We start from the raw sequence: 14,144 nt of genomic DNA on the forward strand, positions 1-14,144 counted from the left end.
CAGCCGCAGATCAGGTGATTGACCAACAGAAATCCAATCCAATATGTAGCATCAAGAAGGTACATTTGTCTCCTCGCACCATTTGGCGCTTAGTGACCTCAATGTGTTCACACAACTTTAAAAGTAAGCAAGATCTGCCCTGGGAAAATACGTGATTCTCAGAAAAATGGCTTCCATATGCCAAGAGTCTCTCTCAACTCGTAAGACTTGGCTCAGTATTCTGAAGTTAAACGTGCTGAACAGTTAGGAAATCAGAGTGCTACCACTCTTAGAAAATGAATCCAGAACATGGAGAGAAAGATGCTAACTAACATACAAAAGTAAATGCGACACGTACTCTAGAACCATCATCAGCAGCAGCACAATTAATAACGCTTCGTTCTGCACTGAAATCAAAGGGAGCAGTCGCTCCGAGGCCTAAGCCTTAGGCTGTGCAGCTCTATTTTGCCCACACCTACTAAGAACTCTCTTAAGGCAAAGAACTTTACACTCAAACTGCTCAGCCCTGGTTTATCACGCTACTTGAATGTCTGTGCGGGGGGGCCCTTACCTTGATCTTTTCAGTGGAAGGAAAGAAACCTGAGAAAGCTTTGCAGTATTATCCAGGTTCTGATCAACTGTGTTTTGCCTGAGGGAGCAGGGCACGGCAGGTTATACATGGCCACTGACTCAGGATGCCTCTAATGAGACGGGTCCAGCAAGGAGGAAGGATGCTTGAAGTTTAAAATGCTTATGGCAGAAATCTCCTTTGAGATTTAGCTTCTTCCGGGGCCAGACAAATGATCCCTTGCTCCTGAGCAATTCCATGTTCTAGAATGAGCCAAACTCCAGCATCAAAAAGAATTAACTAGGAAAACTTCTTTTTAAAGAAGTCAATTGCAACATATTAGATATGTTAGAAAAAAGAAAAATCCATACCTTTTGTGCCTAGGCAGTCACTTTTGTTTCACCTTTCCCTGCCCGGCCCCACCCCCTTTCCCTCATGCCAACTTTATGCAGCAATAGGCCCAGGCAAACACTGAAGGGTGGTTCTTCAACCCCACGACCACATATGCTTAGGTACTGACCTGACAGAGCACGGTTGTAATAATCCCCGGAGAGGGTAAAGTGGGCGTACCCTTCAGGGCTAGCTCTTGCCTGCTGCAGAAAAGTCAGACCTGCAAAAAAAGCACACCTTACAGCAGCAGTGGGGCAAAAACAACCAGAACTTTCTTTCTCGGATTAAGTCTCAGTGAAGAGACGGATGTTAAACATAGCTGATACTGATGACCTCATAGGAAAGCATGCAAAATCTTGATATTTTGTTCACCATGGTTTTCTGCATGAATTCTGATTTTTTTTTTAAACACTGTGTTAAAATGTTATTTGTCTTAATTCCCGAGTTTCTTGGCACCCCTTCAATGTCATGCCTGAGGCAAAGGCCTCCTCTGCCTCCTTCCTGTCCCAGCCCAGCCCCGGCACCCAGGTGTCTCTGTGTATCTGAAGTCTGCAGGAACATAAAAAACATATTTCACCCTGACTATCTGAAAATCGGAAGTCAGACTGGTAAGAGCAGTTATGTCCTGACAAACATTAGCTCAAAATTTTAAGATTACCATAGAAAAATAACAAGTAATTATTCCCTGCAGAAAGGATACTCAGTCAAAATTCCAGCTGTTACTCTCAATCACGTGGCCCCCGTGGGGCCTTGAAGCACAGGGAAAAGGAAGCCTTTCCCATGCACAAAAACGCCAACTCAATCCCCGGGACGGAATTTTCCTTGAAGGAAAAAGAGGCTGGCAAGGTCAAAACAGCAGAAAATTGAAAGTAAACCCAGTGGTGAGATTCTCATGTACTCTCCACAAAAGCCCCATCTAACTGTGCCTGCGATGACACGGTTGAGGGGGAGGTCCTCGTTCCCTCGTCCCCTGCTACTGAAGGACAGCTCTCAGGGCCCTACGGAGGACACTGGGAGGTGAACATTCTAGTAAGACTCTGTGTGCAGAGCTTATCTTTAAATACCTCTAATAACAGGACTCCCTGCAGTCTTTAGATACATAAAAAGATAAACAAAATGGAGACATGAGGAATTATTCAGGTAGAGCTGTTAATACAACAGAAATTTCATCAATGACAATGTCTATTATTCCCAAACTAGAGGCTGAAGGCCACATATGGCAAATAAAGGCACATTTCTTTAAAATACAAATAATGAAAAACAGATGTAAAACCATTATCTCAATTTCACCCATACTACTAAGTGGGGAGCGTGAATATCACCAAAAAAAAAAAAAAAAAAAAGGACGGGCCCCAAGTAACTCGGCCATCACTGCAAATCTTCAGGACGAATCTGAACGTCAGGAGCACACTCACGGGAAAAGGTGAGCTCGGCCAGGGGGACGTCACAGTCCATGCAGTCGTCGATGAAGCAGATGCACACGCTCTCGGCTTTCACCTCCACGCCAGAGATCAGCCGCGCCGCCACGGGCCCCTGGCTCTCGCGGCCGCGCTCGGGCAGGGAAAGAGACTTCAGGGGTTCGGCATTCTTAAACAACCAACTCGCCGCCTTTTTCAGCTGGCCTGCGGGAAAATTTAAAGGCGATCGGTTCAGCCAGTTTGCGCAGCTACTCGAGCAGCTCAGAGGCAATGTTTGCAGGGACCTACTGGACAGCCCAAGAGAACCCTGCTCCCAAATGTACTTACTCTTAGACTTAAACGAGAAGAAAAAAACTAGCATAATGATAGGAATTCTACTTCCAGGCAATTTAGAACGAAGCCCCCTGGCACACCTTCCACTCAAGTTCATCGCCCTTCGTGATCTGGCTCAAAATGCCTCCAGGAGCCATCCCTCCTCTACTATCACATCTGTCGGAGGAGAAGAGAGGACAGGAAAAGACAGGGTCCAAATCCTAGATGTCACTCGGTAGGGAAGTATGTACCCTTCACTGTGCAGTTTTGTAGGTACTCGTGTGCTGCTTTGTGACTGTTCCCAAATGTCTTACTCTGTACACACTTGTCTTCTCAACCAATCAGGAATTCCTTGAGAACAAAGAGCAATGAGAAGGGCATGTGTGTAATATTCAACTGTTAAAATAACAGCCCCCTGAACACTACATTGCTAAAGCTATAAAGGAAAGGAAATCAGAGCAACCCCATATCTATAAATTACCAGAGGCCAGTACACAGCACAGGGGTAAGTGGTTGAGAGCACGTGCTCTAGAAGAAGGTGGCCTGGCTTCTGATTCCAGCACCTCGAAGATGCTGGATCTTGGGCAAGTTACTTGGTGTCTCTGTGCCCCACAGCATGCACTCACAGTGCTGCCACAAGGAGGAAACAGATGAGTACACGTAAGATTCTCCTACGAGCAGAGCCTGGCACGTATCAAAGGCTCTACTGACATTAGTTGCTGTTATCATTTTTGTAACCAATGGAACGACGCCTTAGTTACTAAAGAAATAAAATTTAACAAAAATCGGAAACGCTCTTAGAAACTAAAAAGAAATGTGTTAAAGAGAAAAAAGAATAGAAAATGTAAATACTAAGGGGTATTAAGTTAATTAAACTAACAAACAGTGACATCTAAGTAAAAACAAAACTAAGCAATCCAAGATAACTAGATACGCCTTCATTTTTTTTTTTCCAGAAAGAAAAAGGTAATAATAGTTAATGTGAACAACTGTGTGGTAAGACCAGCATTTTCACACCTAACTGGTTGGAGTTCGGTGTGGTACAATGTTTTAGAAAAATATTTGTCAAGTTGAGTAAAAAGTCTGAAAAATATATCTATATCTTTGATCCAGTATTTATACTACTAGGTCCCTCCACCAAGGAAATACTAAAAGATATAGACAGAAGTTCATACCAAAAAATATTTATTACGAACTGTGTATAATATTTATTTAAAGAATGAAAAACAAAGAACAGTTAAATTAAAATGCATCATTAGGTCAATGTAAAAAGATTCAGTATTTATAAATAATTTTAATGACATGGGAAGATGCTGATATTAAGTATATTATAATAATATTGCAACTGTAATTCAATAAAACTATATTGTAAAAGAGGCTATACAATTGCATTTGCAGTACAATCTGCCAACATACATGGTATTATATGTATATATATATATATATGTGGACATATATAGTATGTAAAGAGGTAGAGAAATGTACACACAAGTACAGACTAGAAAAAATACAGCTTTTGCTTTATCTTCCTGTTTTAAGAAAAAGGGCAACACAGAGGAAGGTGGGAAGTAGAAAGAACACAGGCAGACTTGGCTTTCAGTCGATCTTAGCCCCTCACTAATAGGTGACCTCAGACCAGTTAACTTAACCTATCTAAGCCAGTTTCCTTACCCGAAGCAGGGATAATAACACCCACCTCGAAGGGCTATGAAGATTCAACAAGAAAACACAGGATGAGGCACATGGGAGCTCAGTGGTCATGACTTCCAGCATCACCACCATTACCACGACCACCGGCAACATTGGCTAACAGCATTAGAGCACCTGCTGTGTGCCAGGCACTTTCCCAAAGTGCTTTGTAGACAGTGCTTATTTATATCAAACCTCCAAGGGAAGTCCTCTTATCCTCTTTTTCCAGATAAGGAAGCACTGGTACAGAGAGGCTGAGTGACTTGCCCAAGTCACTAATAAGTAATCAAAAAGCACAGTGAACACAGCATCAGCTCCAGAGCCCATATTCTTATCCACTATGAAATACTGCTGCTCGTCATTATGCCCAGTCCAAGATCCTGCTCAGCCCACAGAAAACTACGGAAAGGCTTCAAAACACAGTCCAGCTCTCTTAAGTCACCTTGTGGGAGCAGCGGGGGAAATGGGAAGCAAGCGTATGATCAAGGTGAACAACAGGTCATGGAAACCCTTGTGCAAATTACCTTGGCACACCAAAAGGGCTTTGCGACAATCAGCCATGCTGAATCCCAGCTCCTGCAGTCTAGCCAGCTGTAACTCTAGAAGAAAAAGTACGTACTTTTTATAAACAATTTTACAGAAATGAGTCCACTGACTAATTAAAGAAAAAAAAAAAGAAATTCAGAAGCTGGTGGCTAAAACATTCCGTTTCTCTACACAAAAATGGGCTCCGAACTGGAGACTTATCAAAGTGCACCCTGAAATTTTTAAGGGTCTTTTCCCTATATTGACTGTGTTTATAAAAGCTTAAAACTGAAATTTAGTATTATCCACATAACAATAGAGGAAAACTCAATGTTTAAAACTAAACAGTAGCGTTATCCACATAACTCTGGAAGAAATGGTAAAAGGAAAACTAGTGTAGGCTAGAGCAGTTGGTTTGGGGTGCTGTGTTTGTTCTTAAATTTTAAAAAATTACAGCATCATACTTATAATTACACTTAATGACATACAATTATACTTTGAACAATTTAATTGTGTAAAAGACAATCTTGACAGATAACCAGAAGGGGAGCTATTAGGCAGACTGAGTGGGGTTCACAGTTCAACACCTACCCAAGACAGGATCTAGGGTATGTCTCGTCCCTTCTCTGCTCTCCTCTCCCGGCCGAGACGCGCCGGGAAGGTAGCCACTAACGGAGGTGGTCTCCAAGGCCCCTGGGTCCGGTGCTGCGGCATTAGCTTGCTCTGGGATGGATTTCGCAATGGCAAGAAACAGCTGAACATCGTTGTAGGAGAGTCTGATATCCAGGGCTTGTAACTGAATCTAACAAAATCGAACAGGCAGCAGTTTTTTCAAGTTGCATTTGCTTTTACGCCCACACCTTTTACATGTATGTATAGTCCCCAGCTCAAGTTCTAGAAGTCCTGCAGACACTACATTAATTTTTCATTTTGAAGACTGGGAAGATCTTAAAATTAACCACCAAGGGCCATGAGGTAAGACGTCTCTGCTATGAGGTCGAATGTTCACAAAACTGCACCAAATAAAAAATAAAAAGCTAGGAAATTTACTAAAGCAATGAATATTTCAGTTGGATGATTTTCTTACAAGTAGATTAATCATCAAAGCAGAGAATCAGAAAAAGGCTGGGGGAGGGATGGGGGACAGGATCACCTATTAGCATTCTGTGAACCCATTTTGCTTTCATCGATTTAATGTTTTTAAATCTCTGAAACCAACTGCCCACTCAACAAAAATTACCTCTTCTTTCTCCAAACACAACCTTAAACGAGTCCAGCGCCACACCAGTGTTTCCCCACGTCCGGCCTCCCTCCAACACCGGCAATACAGCCGCCGGGGCAAGCAATGCAGACACCAGCACAAGACCACTCAAAACTGAGGGAACCGTTAGAATGTCTGGGGGTGGTGCTTGCTTTATTACTTATTTTGTCTTTAAAGATAAAAAACCAACATGGCTTTTCTCTCCCTTTCAATCTCCCATGGTTCCAATGGATTAATTGTTCCTCCTTGGCCAAAGGAATTAAACGCCAAATCCTTATGCCTTCCTTGCCCAGCTTCACTTTCCCCGGCTTCACCTTGCATCCTCTGTACTCCCGTACGCACGTCCTTGCTCTGGGGAGACCTCCCTCTGTTTCATGTGGGCTGGGCCCCTTCGCCCCTGACTTAGCTACTTCCTAACGTGGACTGCTCTCCTCCTCTGCCTGTTGACATCCTGTCCCCTGCGCCCCCTCAGACTTGCCCTACCTTCGGCTCCACCCACAATCCAGACTCCCCCCTCTGCTGCGTTCTGTTTCTGTCAGCTTTCACAGAACTTCAAGATGATACCAGACAATTAACAGGTCTTTGATTCTCAACAAGACTGAAAGATTTTCTGGGACAGAGACAATGTCACATTTCTTTTGTATTCGCCGAAGTGACGAAAATGTTGTCGAGATCAGCAAATACCTCGCATTCAGGCACAGGGCAGCGTTTGAGAGTGTATCGAGGTGTCCACAGATTTTTCATCATTACCTCTAAGATCGGTGGGAAATCTTCACTATTGAATGCATCCATCAATCCTGAACTATTCTGATAAGAAGAATTCCCCACCAGCTCCACTTGAATTTGAACTGGATCAACAATTGAAAGAGCCGTATCGTGCTCATTCCCTAGTCGGCACGAAAACACCTAGAAAATGAAGAATTAATGTCTGATTTAGAAGAGTCTAAACATCGGCGGAAAAAACCCACTATTTCGGTAGCAATCAGCCCCGTGTTATCAAAAGACCCACAACAACTGGTGAAATAAATATTGTCAAAAGGGAGGCCAGTATTCTTGCCCACAGCCAAGAGCGTGGGCAGTAGTTCCCCTCCCTTATAAAAGGCAGTTCGCTGACACCTGGCAAAAGGCCTAAAAATCTCATACCCTTTGATTCACTAATCAAATATGGGAACTAGCCTATGGAAATAATACAAAATACAGGGAAAAAAATCATTGAACCATTATTTAATAGTTAATAAAAAAATTCAGAGCAACCCAGTTTATATCATATGGAATCTTTTGCAGTCATTTAAAAGTGACAATTTAAAAGACCACATGGAATGTAGGAAGATAGTTACAACATGGATTATGTGAACAAGCAGCCCAATCAAAATACTACTACACAGGACTTTAAGGAAAGAAACACATCAAAATGTCAACAAAGATTCTGGACAAAGGGATGGGTAATTTTTTCCTCCCCTCCCCCAATGTGATGTAATATAACTGTTACTTTCATAATTGAAAATACATTAATTATTGAAGCTGGGTGATAGGTATGTAGGGGCTCATTATATTAACCTGTTTACTTGTATATGTTTGAAATGTTGTGTAAAAAAGTTTGATAAACATATTTATGGGAAGAGAGAAGGGAGAGAAGACTCCCATTCTAGGACCAAATTATCTTTGTACTTCAAGAACAGAAGACCAAAATCTATAAAGAACTTATCAAGTGCAACACCCAAAAAAACAAATAATCCATTTAAGAAATGGGCAGAAGATATGAATAGACGTTTTTCCAAAGAAGACATCCAGATGGCCAACAGACACATGAAAAGATGCTCAACATCACTCATCATGGGGGAAACACAAATCAAAAACCACGATGAGATACCACCTCACACCTGTCAGAATGGCTAAAATTAACACCACAACAAACAACAGGTGTTGGCAAGGACGCAGAGAAAGGGGAACACTGCTGCACTACTGGAGGGAATGCAAACCGTATAGCCACTGTGGAGAGCAGTATGGAGGTTCCTTGAAAAGTTAAAAATAAAAATACCCTATGACCCAGCAATTGTACTACTAAGTATTTGCCCAAAGGATATAAAAACATAGCTTTGAAGGGGTACATGTTCATAGCAGCATTATGGACAATAGCCAGGGGTGCCTGGGTGGCTCGGTCGGTTGGGCAGCCAACTCTTGATTTTGGCTCAGGTCATGGTCTCTGGGTGCTGGGATCAAGCTCCGAGCTGGGCTCCATGCTCAGCATGGAGTCTGCTTGAGGATTCTCTCCCTGTCCCTCTGCCCCTCCCCCTGCTCTCTCTCTCTCCCTCTCTAAAATAAATAAATCTTAAAAAAAAAAAAAAAGCCAAACTATGGAAACAGCCCAAGCGTCCATCGACAGGTGAACGGATAAAGAATATGTGGTATGTATTTCACAATGGAATATTACTCAGCCATCAGAAAGAATGAAATCTTGTGATTCGCAATGATGGAGCTAGAGTGTACCATGCTAAGTGAAATAAGTCAGTCAGAGAAAGACAAATACCATATGATCTCACTGGTATGAGGAATTTTAAAAACAAAACAGAGGAACATATGGGAGGGGGATAAAAAGAGGGAGAGAGGGAAACAAACCATAAGAGACTCTTAACGATAGAGAACAAACTGAGGGTTGATGGAAGGAGGTGGGCGGGGAGGGGCTAGGGGTGATGGGAATTAAGGAGGGCACTTGTGATGAGCACTGGGTGTTGTAGGTAAGTGACGAACCACTGAATTCTGCTCCTGAAACCAATATTACACTAAATGTTAACTAACTAGAATTTAAATAAAAATTTGAAAAAAACAAAGGAAAAAAAAAGAATTGTACAGAAGAAAGCATTCATGTTGGTCTCCCTTGCTCCTTCCCCTTTTTTGAGGGGTGGGGGATATTCTCTAGTACTCTTGGAAAACATGTGAAGCCAAGCTCCTTTACTATACTCAAAATCAACTCATTTGGCTTCCTTTATAAATTCTCCCCCAGTGATGTACCAAGGCAGTGGGGGGGAGGGGTCTTAAAATTCAGATCCAATTGTGCTGCCTGAGGAACAAGACTAAAAGGAATTTCCAGGAATCTCAAATATTTTGCCATATAGTTTTTCTAAGACTTTAGAGCAAAAAAAAGTTTCATTTTCCTTTTTTCTTTAGGGCCTTTTGCTACACCAAACTCAATTGTATCTGACAGTTCATTAATGAATCACCAATATTTTCCATTCAAAGCTGGTACTGGAGAGGCTTGGAAAGCAGAAGAACTACAATTTCATGATCAACTCACATCACACCAGCATGTAAATCCTTCCTCTCAAACTGAGGTTTCTTTACATGAGAGAAACAAACAATCAAGAAGTGAAATCTCTACAGGTTTTATTCAGCTATATCTGATGAGAGAGAAAAAAAAAAGTGCCATATGCTGCTGACAGTGAAAATAAGTTTTGTTCATTCGACCTCTGAAATATCACTGGAAAGAATAGGGCATGAAAAGTTCAATCATGAAGGGAAAGGAAATGATGAGTAACCTGGACCAAATATTCTAATATTATAACAAGAGGAACGTTAGCAGAGATCAGTGGATTAAGAACACTTGATAGAAATAATAATCTGGGGGCGCCTGGGTGGCACAGTGGTTAAGCGCCTGCCTTCGGCTCAGGGCGTGATCCCGGCGTTATGGGATCGAGCTCCACATCAGGCTCTTCAGCTATGAGCCTGCTTCTTCCTCTCTCGCTCCCCCTGCTTGTGTTCCCTCTCTCGCTGGCTGTCTCTATCTCTGTCGAATAAATAAATAAAATCTTAAAAAAAAAAAAAAAAAAGAAATAATAATCTGCCTCATTTCTCCTTCCCTCTCCACAACCCTGACTTTAAAAGAAACAGAGAAGTTTATACTTAATATTGCATAATGTAATTTTCAGGCTACAAAGGCCACTCCACTGCAAAGAATCTCCTTCGTGAGATTAAATTAGAGCCGACAGCAGCACTATCAGAGACTCCCTCCATTAGGTTACGCATGCGTCTCCAGAGAGATCCTTTACAGATTAGATATTCCTAAAAGCATAATACATAAAATCCTTCACACCTTTTAAAAACAAGTTTCCAAGACCACAAAGCCCTAGGTCTTCACAGAGACAACTCAACACCGGGAAGGGGACTCGGGGAAATGAGGACTGCTTCCCCACCTTGACTAATTTGCCCAGGACTAGACCCGCAGACATAGTACTGGGAACTGGAAGAGTTTCACTGAACTTCTCGAGGAAGGGACGATGTAAGAGCAAGAGGCCCAGTCCCTCGGCATATTTACAACCTGACGCTGGAGGACTGACTTCACATATAAGGATAACCTGGAAGATCTGAGGACAAAACAAAGAGAGGGGGGCTAGAGTTCTCCAACTCCATTAATTATTTCCCCTAATGAAAGCTGAGGAGGTAAATTCTCTTCCATATGCTTTTCTCTTAAGCCAAACATTAAGTATTTTAATCGACCCAGAGACTTCTTACCTCAATGCCAAACAAACTTCCTGAAAAGGGGCGATCGACAAATCGGGGCTTATAGGTGAGCACTGTGGTGCCTTTGAGAATAATGGCATTGGTATCGAAGCAGGACACATCTTCAACGACCACAAACTCCGTGCCTGGAAAGGACAGCATTGTCAATCAAGCCAAAGCTGGGAAGCTGGAAAGCACCAGGCTGTTGCAAACTAGGCAACTCATTTACGCCGGGCAGGGGGGACATGAGCCAACAAGACCTGTTCTCCAGGATGTTTGTCGACACTCTGCTTCACCGCCACCCTGAACAAATTCTCTGTATCTGGCCAGGCACAGCTGAGCCAAAAGAGCACTGCACAGGCAGAAAAGACTGGGAAGCAGTGTCTCTTCTCTCTTTAGAATGTATTTTTAAGGAGCGCCTGGGTGGCTCAGTTGGTTAAGTGTCTGCCTTCTGCTCAGGTCATGATCCCGGGGTTCTGGGATAGAGTCCCATGTCGGGCTCCCTGCTCAGCAGGGAGACTGCTTCTCCCCCTCCTGCGGCCCCCCGCCTCCGCTTGTGCTCTGGCTTGCTCTCTCTCTCAAATGAATAAATTAAAAAAAAAATCTTTAGTATGTATTTTTAAGCTAAGTCTCCTGGGAGGACTATGAGATATTCAGAAGCCCAGGAAATCAACCCTTCTCCAAGCAATGACCTGTTTAAAAATCCCGGAAATAGATACATGTCCTAATGCTGGTCGGGCAGGGAAAGGCACAACATCATCTACATAGCTATTCCAGTTGTTTACAAAGAACATATACTAATTTAAACGTAGATTTTTTTGAAATTACTAAATGCACAGTTTTCTACTCGTTTGTACATGGCAAATTTACTTTTCGTTTTCATCAAAACCCATGTTTAGACTGAACTTTTGAAACGAAACCCATTTAAAGTGCACTGCGCTGGCCAGCTCCTTCCAAACCACTGAGCAGTAGTTGGGCTACATCACAAACACAAGAAAAGATACACAAATACATACAGATCTACTAGGAGAGTTCGCTAGTTAACAAAAACCACAGTAAATCTGTTTGTAAAGGAACATATTCTTTTTGTAAAGAAAATAACAATCCCCTCACTTAATTTATCTTTAAACTGAGATTTTCACACGTCAGATTTGCCTAAACTCAGTCAGGCACATCTGTTGGAGCACTGAAGATCAAACGGAAAATTGAAGCCAGATTTAATACTCGGGGAAAAAGACCACTGGCCAGGCAGTGCTCAAGCTGGGCATGTGCCATGGGCAGGCGGAGCAGACGGCCCAGAACCCTGCAGCCTTGAGTGTGAGCCAGCAGTTCACACCAGAAAATGGAGGTCAAGAATTTCAACACTTGCTGATCTGTATGCAAATGTGTAAGTGCTCACACTTACATCTGAGAAGGTGAGCACTGTGAAGACATGAGAAGACACAGATTGAGCCTGACATGCAGACTGAGAATTGGTGACTCACACCTACATGTGCTCACCTGTTACATTGACCTTGACCTCCAGGTGCCTTTCAGTGGACACAGGAAGGGAAGACCGCTTGGTAACTACTCCACTTTTCACAGTTTTGGGGACTACAGCAGATTCGCTGCTGGAGTTGCGGTGGCGAGAAGGAGTAACATTAGTCTGTTTCTTAATATCGCTGGGAGTGTGAAGAAAATCATGGACTAACAGCAGCCAGTCAAATATGAGGAACACACGCAGATTGTTGAGAACGACCGTAAAACAGGACGAATCCTTCGTAGATCTGCAAGGAAAAAGATTTAACAAAAAAATAGAACCGGAAAGGAGAAATGTATTTTATGAAGTTGCAAGTGTATTACTCAGCTTGGGCAGGTGTTTTTCCAGTATTTTTTAAATTGACCGCTCTGGGTATCAATAAACTATGAATAATAGTTTAATAAGATATTCAGTGTATGTTTTCAAAAGCTAATCATATTTTTAGGCTGTAAGAAAGCAGTATAGTGCCATCCAGCAGTTCTCAACCAGGAGTGATTCTGTCCCCCAGAAGGCTTCTGGCAATGTCTGGAGACATCTGTGACTGTCACAACACGGGACGGGGGTGTGGTTTGCTATGGGCATCCAGTGAGCAGAGGCCAGGGATCCTACTAAACACCCCGCAACAGACAGGACAGCCCCACAACAAGAAGAATCTAACCTAACACGTCAATCATGCCGAAGCTGAGAAATCTCGGTGCAGGAGAAAGAGCACAGGCTAAAATCCAGTCACTTACAAGTTGTGTTATCTTGGATAAGTCGCCTACCTTCTCTGAGCCTGTTTCCTCACTTATAAAATGAGAAATATGAACACTGTAAAAGACAAAGCACCAGGCACGTAACAGGTGTGTGTGTTCAGTAAATGTCAGCTGCCTTCCCTACAGGCTACTTCAAGATCAGTGAGGCGCCCTTTCTTTGATGTTTGGGATCACTTCTTCACAAACACCGAATGTACACACTAGTACTAATTCTCCAGCTGGATCTGACCAGAGAGCCCAGATCTTTAGCCTGAGAAGGAGGACAAACAAGATGACATTTATGTGTGGGCATAACCCTAAGCACCCCAGAAGCGGAGTTGGGGGAGGGCGAGAAACAATAGTGGTTTTGTAGGCTCCATGACCCCGAATTCTCTATTTGAGGTGAAAAGCCACGGAGGACCCCAACCCTAGTCTCAAACTGGTGAGGCTCTACCAGAATATGAGTGGGCAGAGACGGGTGGGACAGAGGAAAGTGGGCTCAGGATACCTTTAATGGTTTTCTGGGTTGACTTTGTTCTGTGAGCTCAAAAGTGACTTTGGGGCTCCAGCTACTACCCGTACCTGGTTACCTCCCCTAAAAGGGGCTCCTATCCAGCAAAAGCGGATTCTGAGATGTTTTTAAGTCTGGCTTCTCTGGTCTCTTGTTTCTCCTAAACCTGGCTCACTGCCTCCGGAGAAAGGGCACAGTGATGCATGTCTCCCTCATACAGTCACAGCATTTTTCACAGAAACACTTTACTCTTTTGTATTAGAGAAAAAATGTTGCCCTCAGTAAAATTTTTCCACCCCATTTTGAACACAGATCGTCAGAGTTATTCACTAACTGAAAAGTCAAAGTATGTCTGATACCCTTTTCTGGAAAATATTTCAAGCCTTTAAACACTGTGAAGTGATTTATATTTGACACACATAATCCCAACAGAAGAGCAATTCTTCTTGAGACACAGAAAGCGTTCAAAAGTTCCAATCAAGAGAACATGTTAACCCCTCTCACTCACAATGGTATTTCTGTTCACAAGAGCCAAGGTAAGACTTTACTATTTGGCTCCAAGAAATTATACACCTCCGGTATATAAACAGAATAATATCTCAAGGCTCCTTGTGTATTAAAAATATGATCGGTGAGACAACATCTAGCTGTTAGATTAAGAAGCTCGATCAATAATACAGCAAACCCAAAAGGAAATGGTTTCTGCAGAAGGACCAAATACAGGGAAGCCTCCTGCTCAGATAA

The 14,144-nt window shown here is 42.8% G+C and overlaps 1 protein-coding gene across 4 annotated transcripts in view; it reads right to left on the reverse strand.

The window, feature by feature from the left end:
* The window catches only part of VPS13D (vacuolar protein sorting 13 homolog D), a 240,245-nt gene that overhangs the window by 155,226 nt on the left and 70,875 nt on the right, over positions 1–14,144 (reverse strand). For all 4 annotated transcript variants that reach the window (XM_045777921.2, XM_045777920.2, XM_045777919.2 and 1 more), the window contains exons 31-37: positions 12,137–12,402; positions 10,649–10,782; positions 6,893–7,048; positions 5,473–5,683; positions 4,881–4,955; positions 2,353–2,559; positions 1,068–1,157 (exon numbers count right to left, since the gene is read on the reverse strand). In XM_045777921.2, the coding sequence (XP_045633877.2) occupies positions 1,068–1,157; positions 2,353–2,559; positions 4,881–4,955; positions 5,473–5,683; positions 6,893–7,048; positions 10,649–10,782; positions 12,137–12,402 (1,139 nt within the window). The remainder of the gene's footprint in view (positions 1–1,067; positions 1,158–2,352; positions 2,560–4,880; positions 4,956–5,472; positions 5,684–6,892; positions 7,049–10,648; positions 10,783–12,136; positions 12,403–14,144) is intronic.

Source organism: Ursus americanus, chromosome 33, assembly GCF_024610735.1.
Source record: "Ursus americanus isolate L20-20 chromosome 33, mUrsAme1.1.p, whole genome shotgun sequence".
In the NCBI taxonomy this organism is placed as follows: Eukaryota; Metazoa; Chordata; class Mammalia; order Carnivora; family Ursidae; genus Ursus; species Ursus americanus.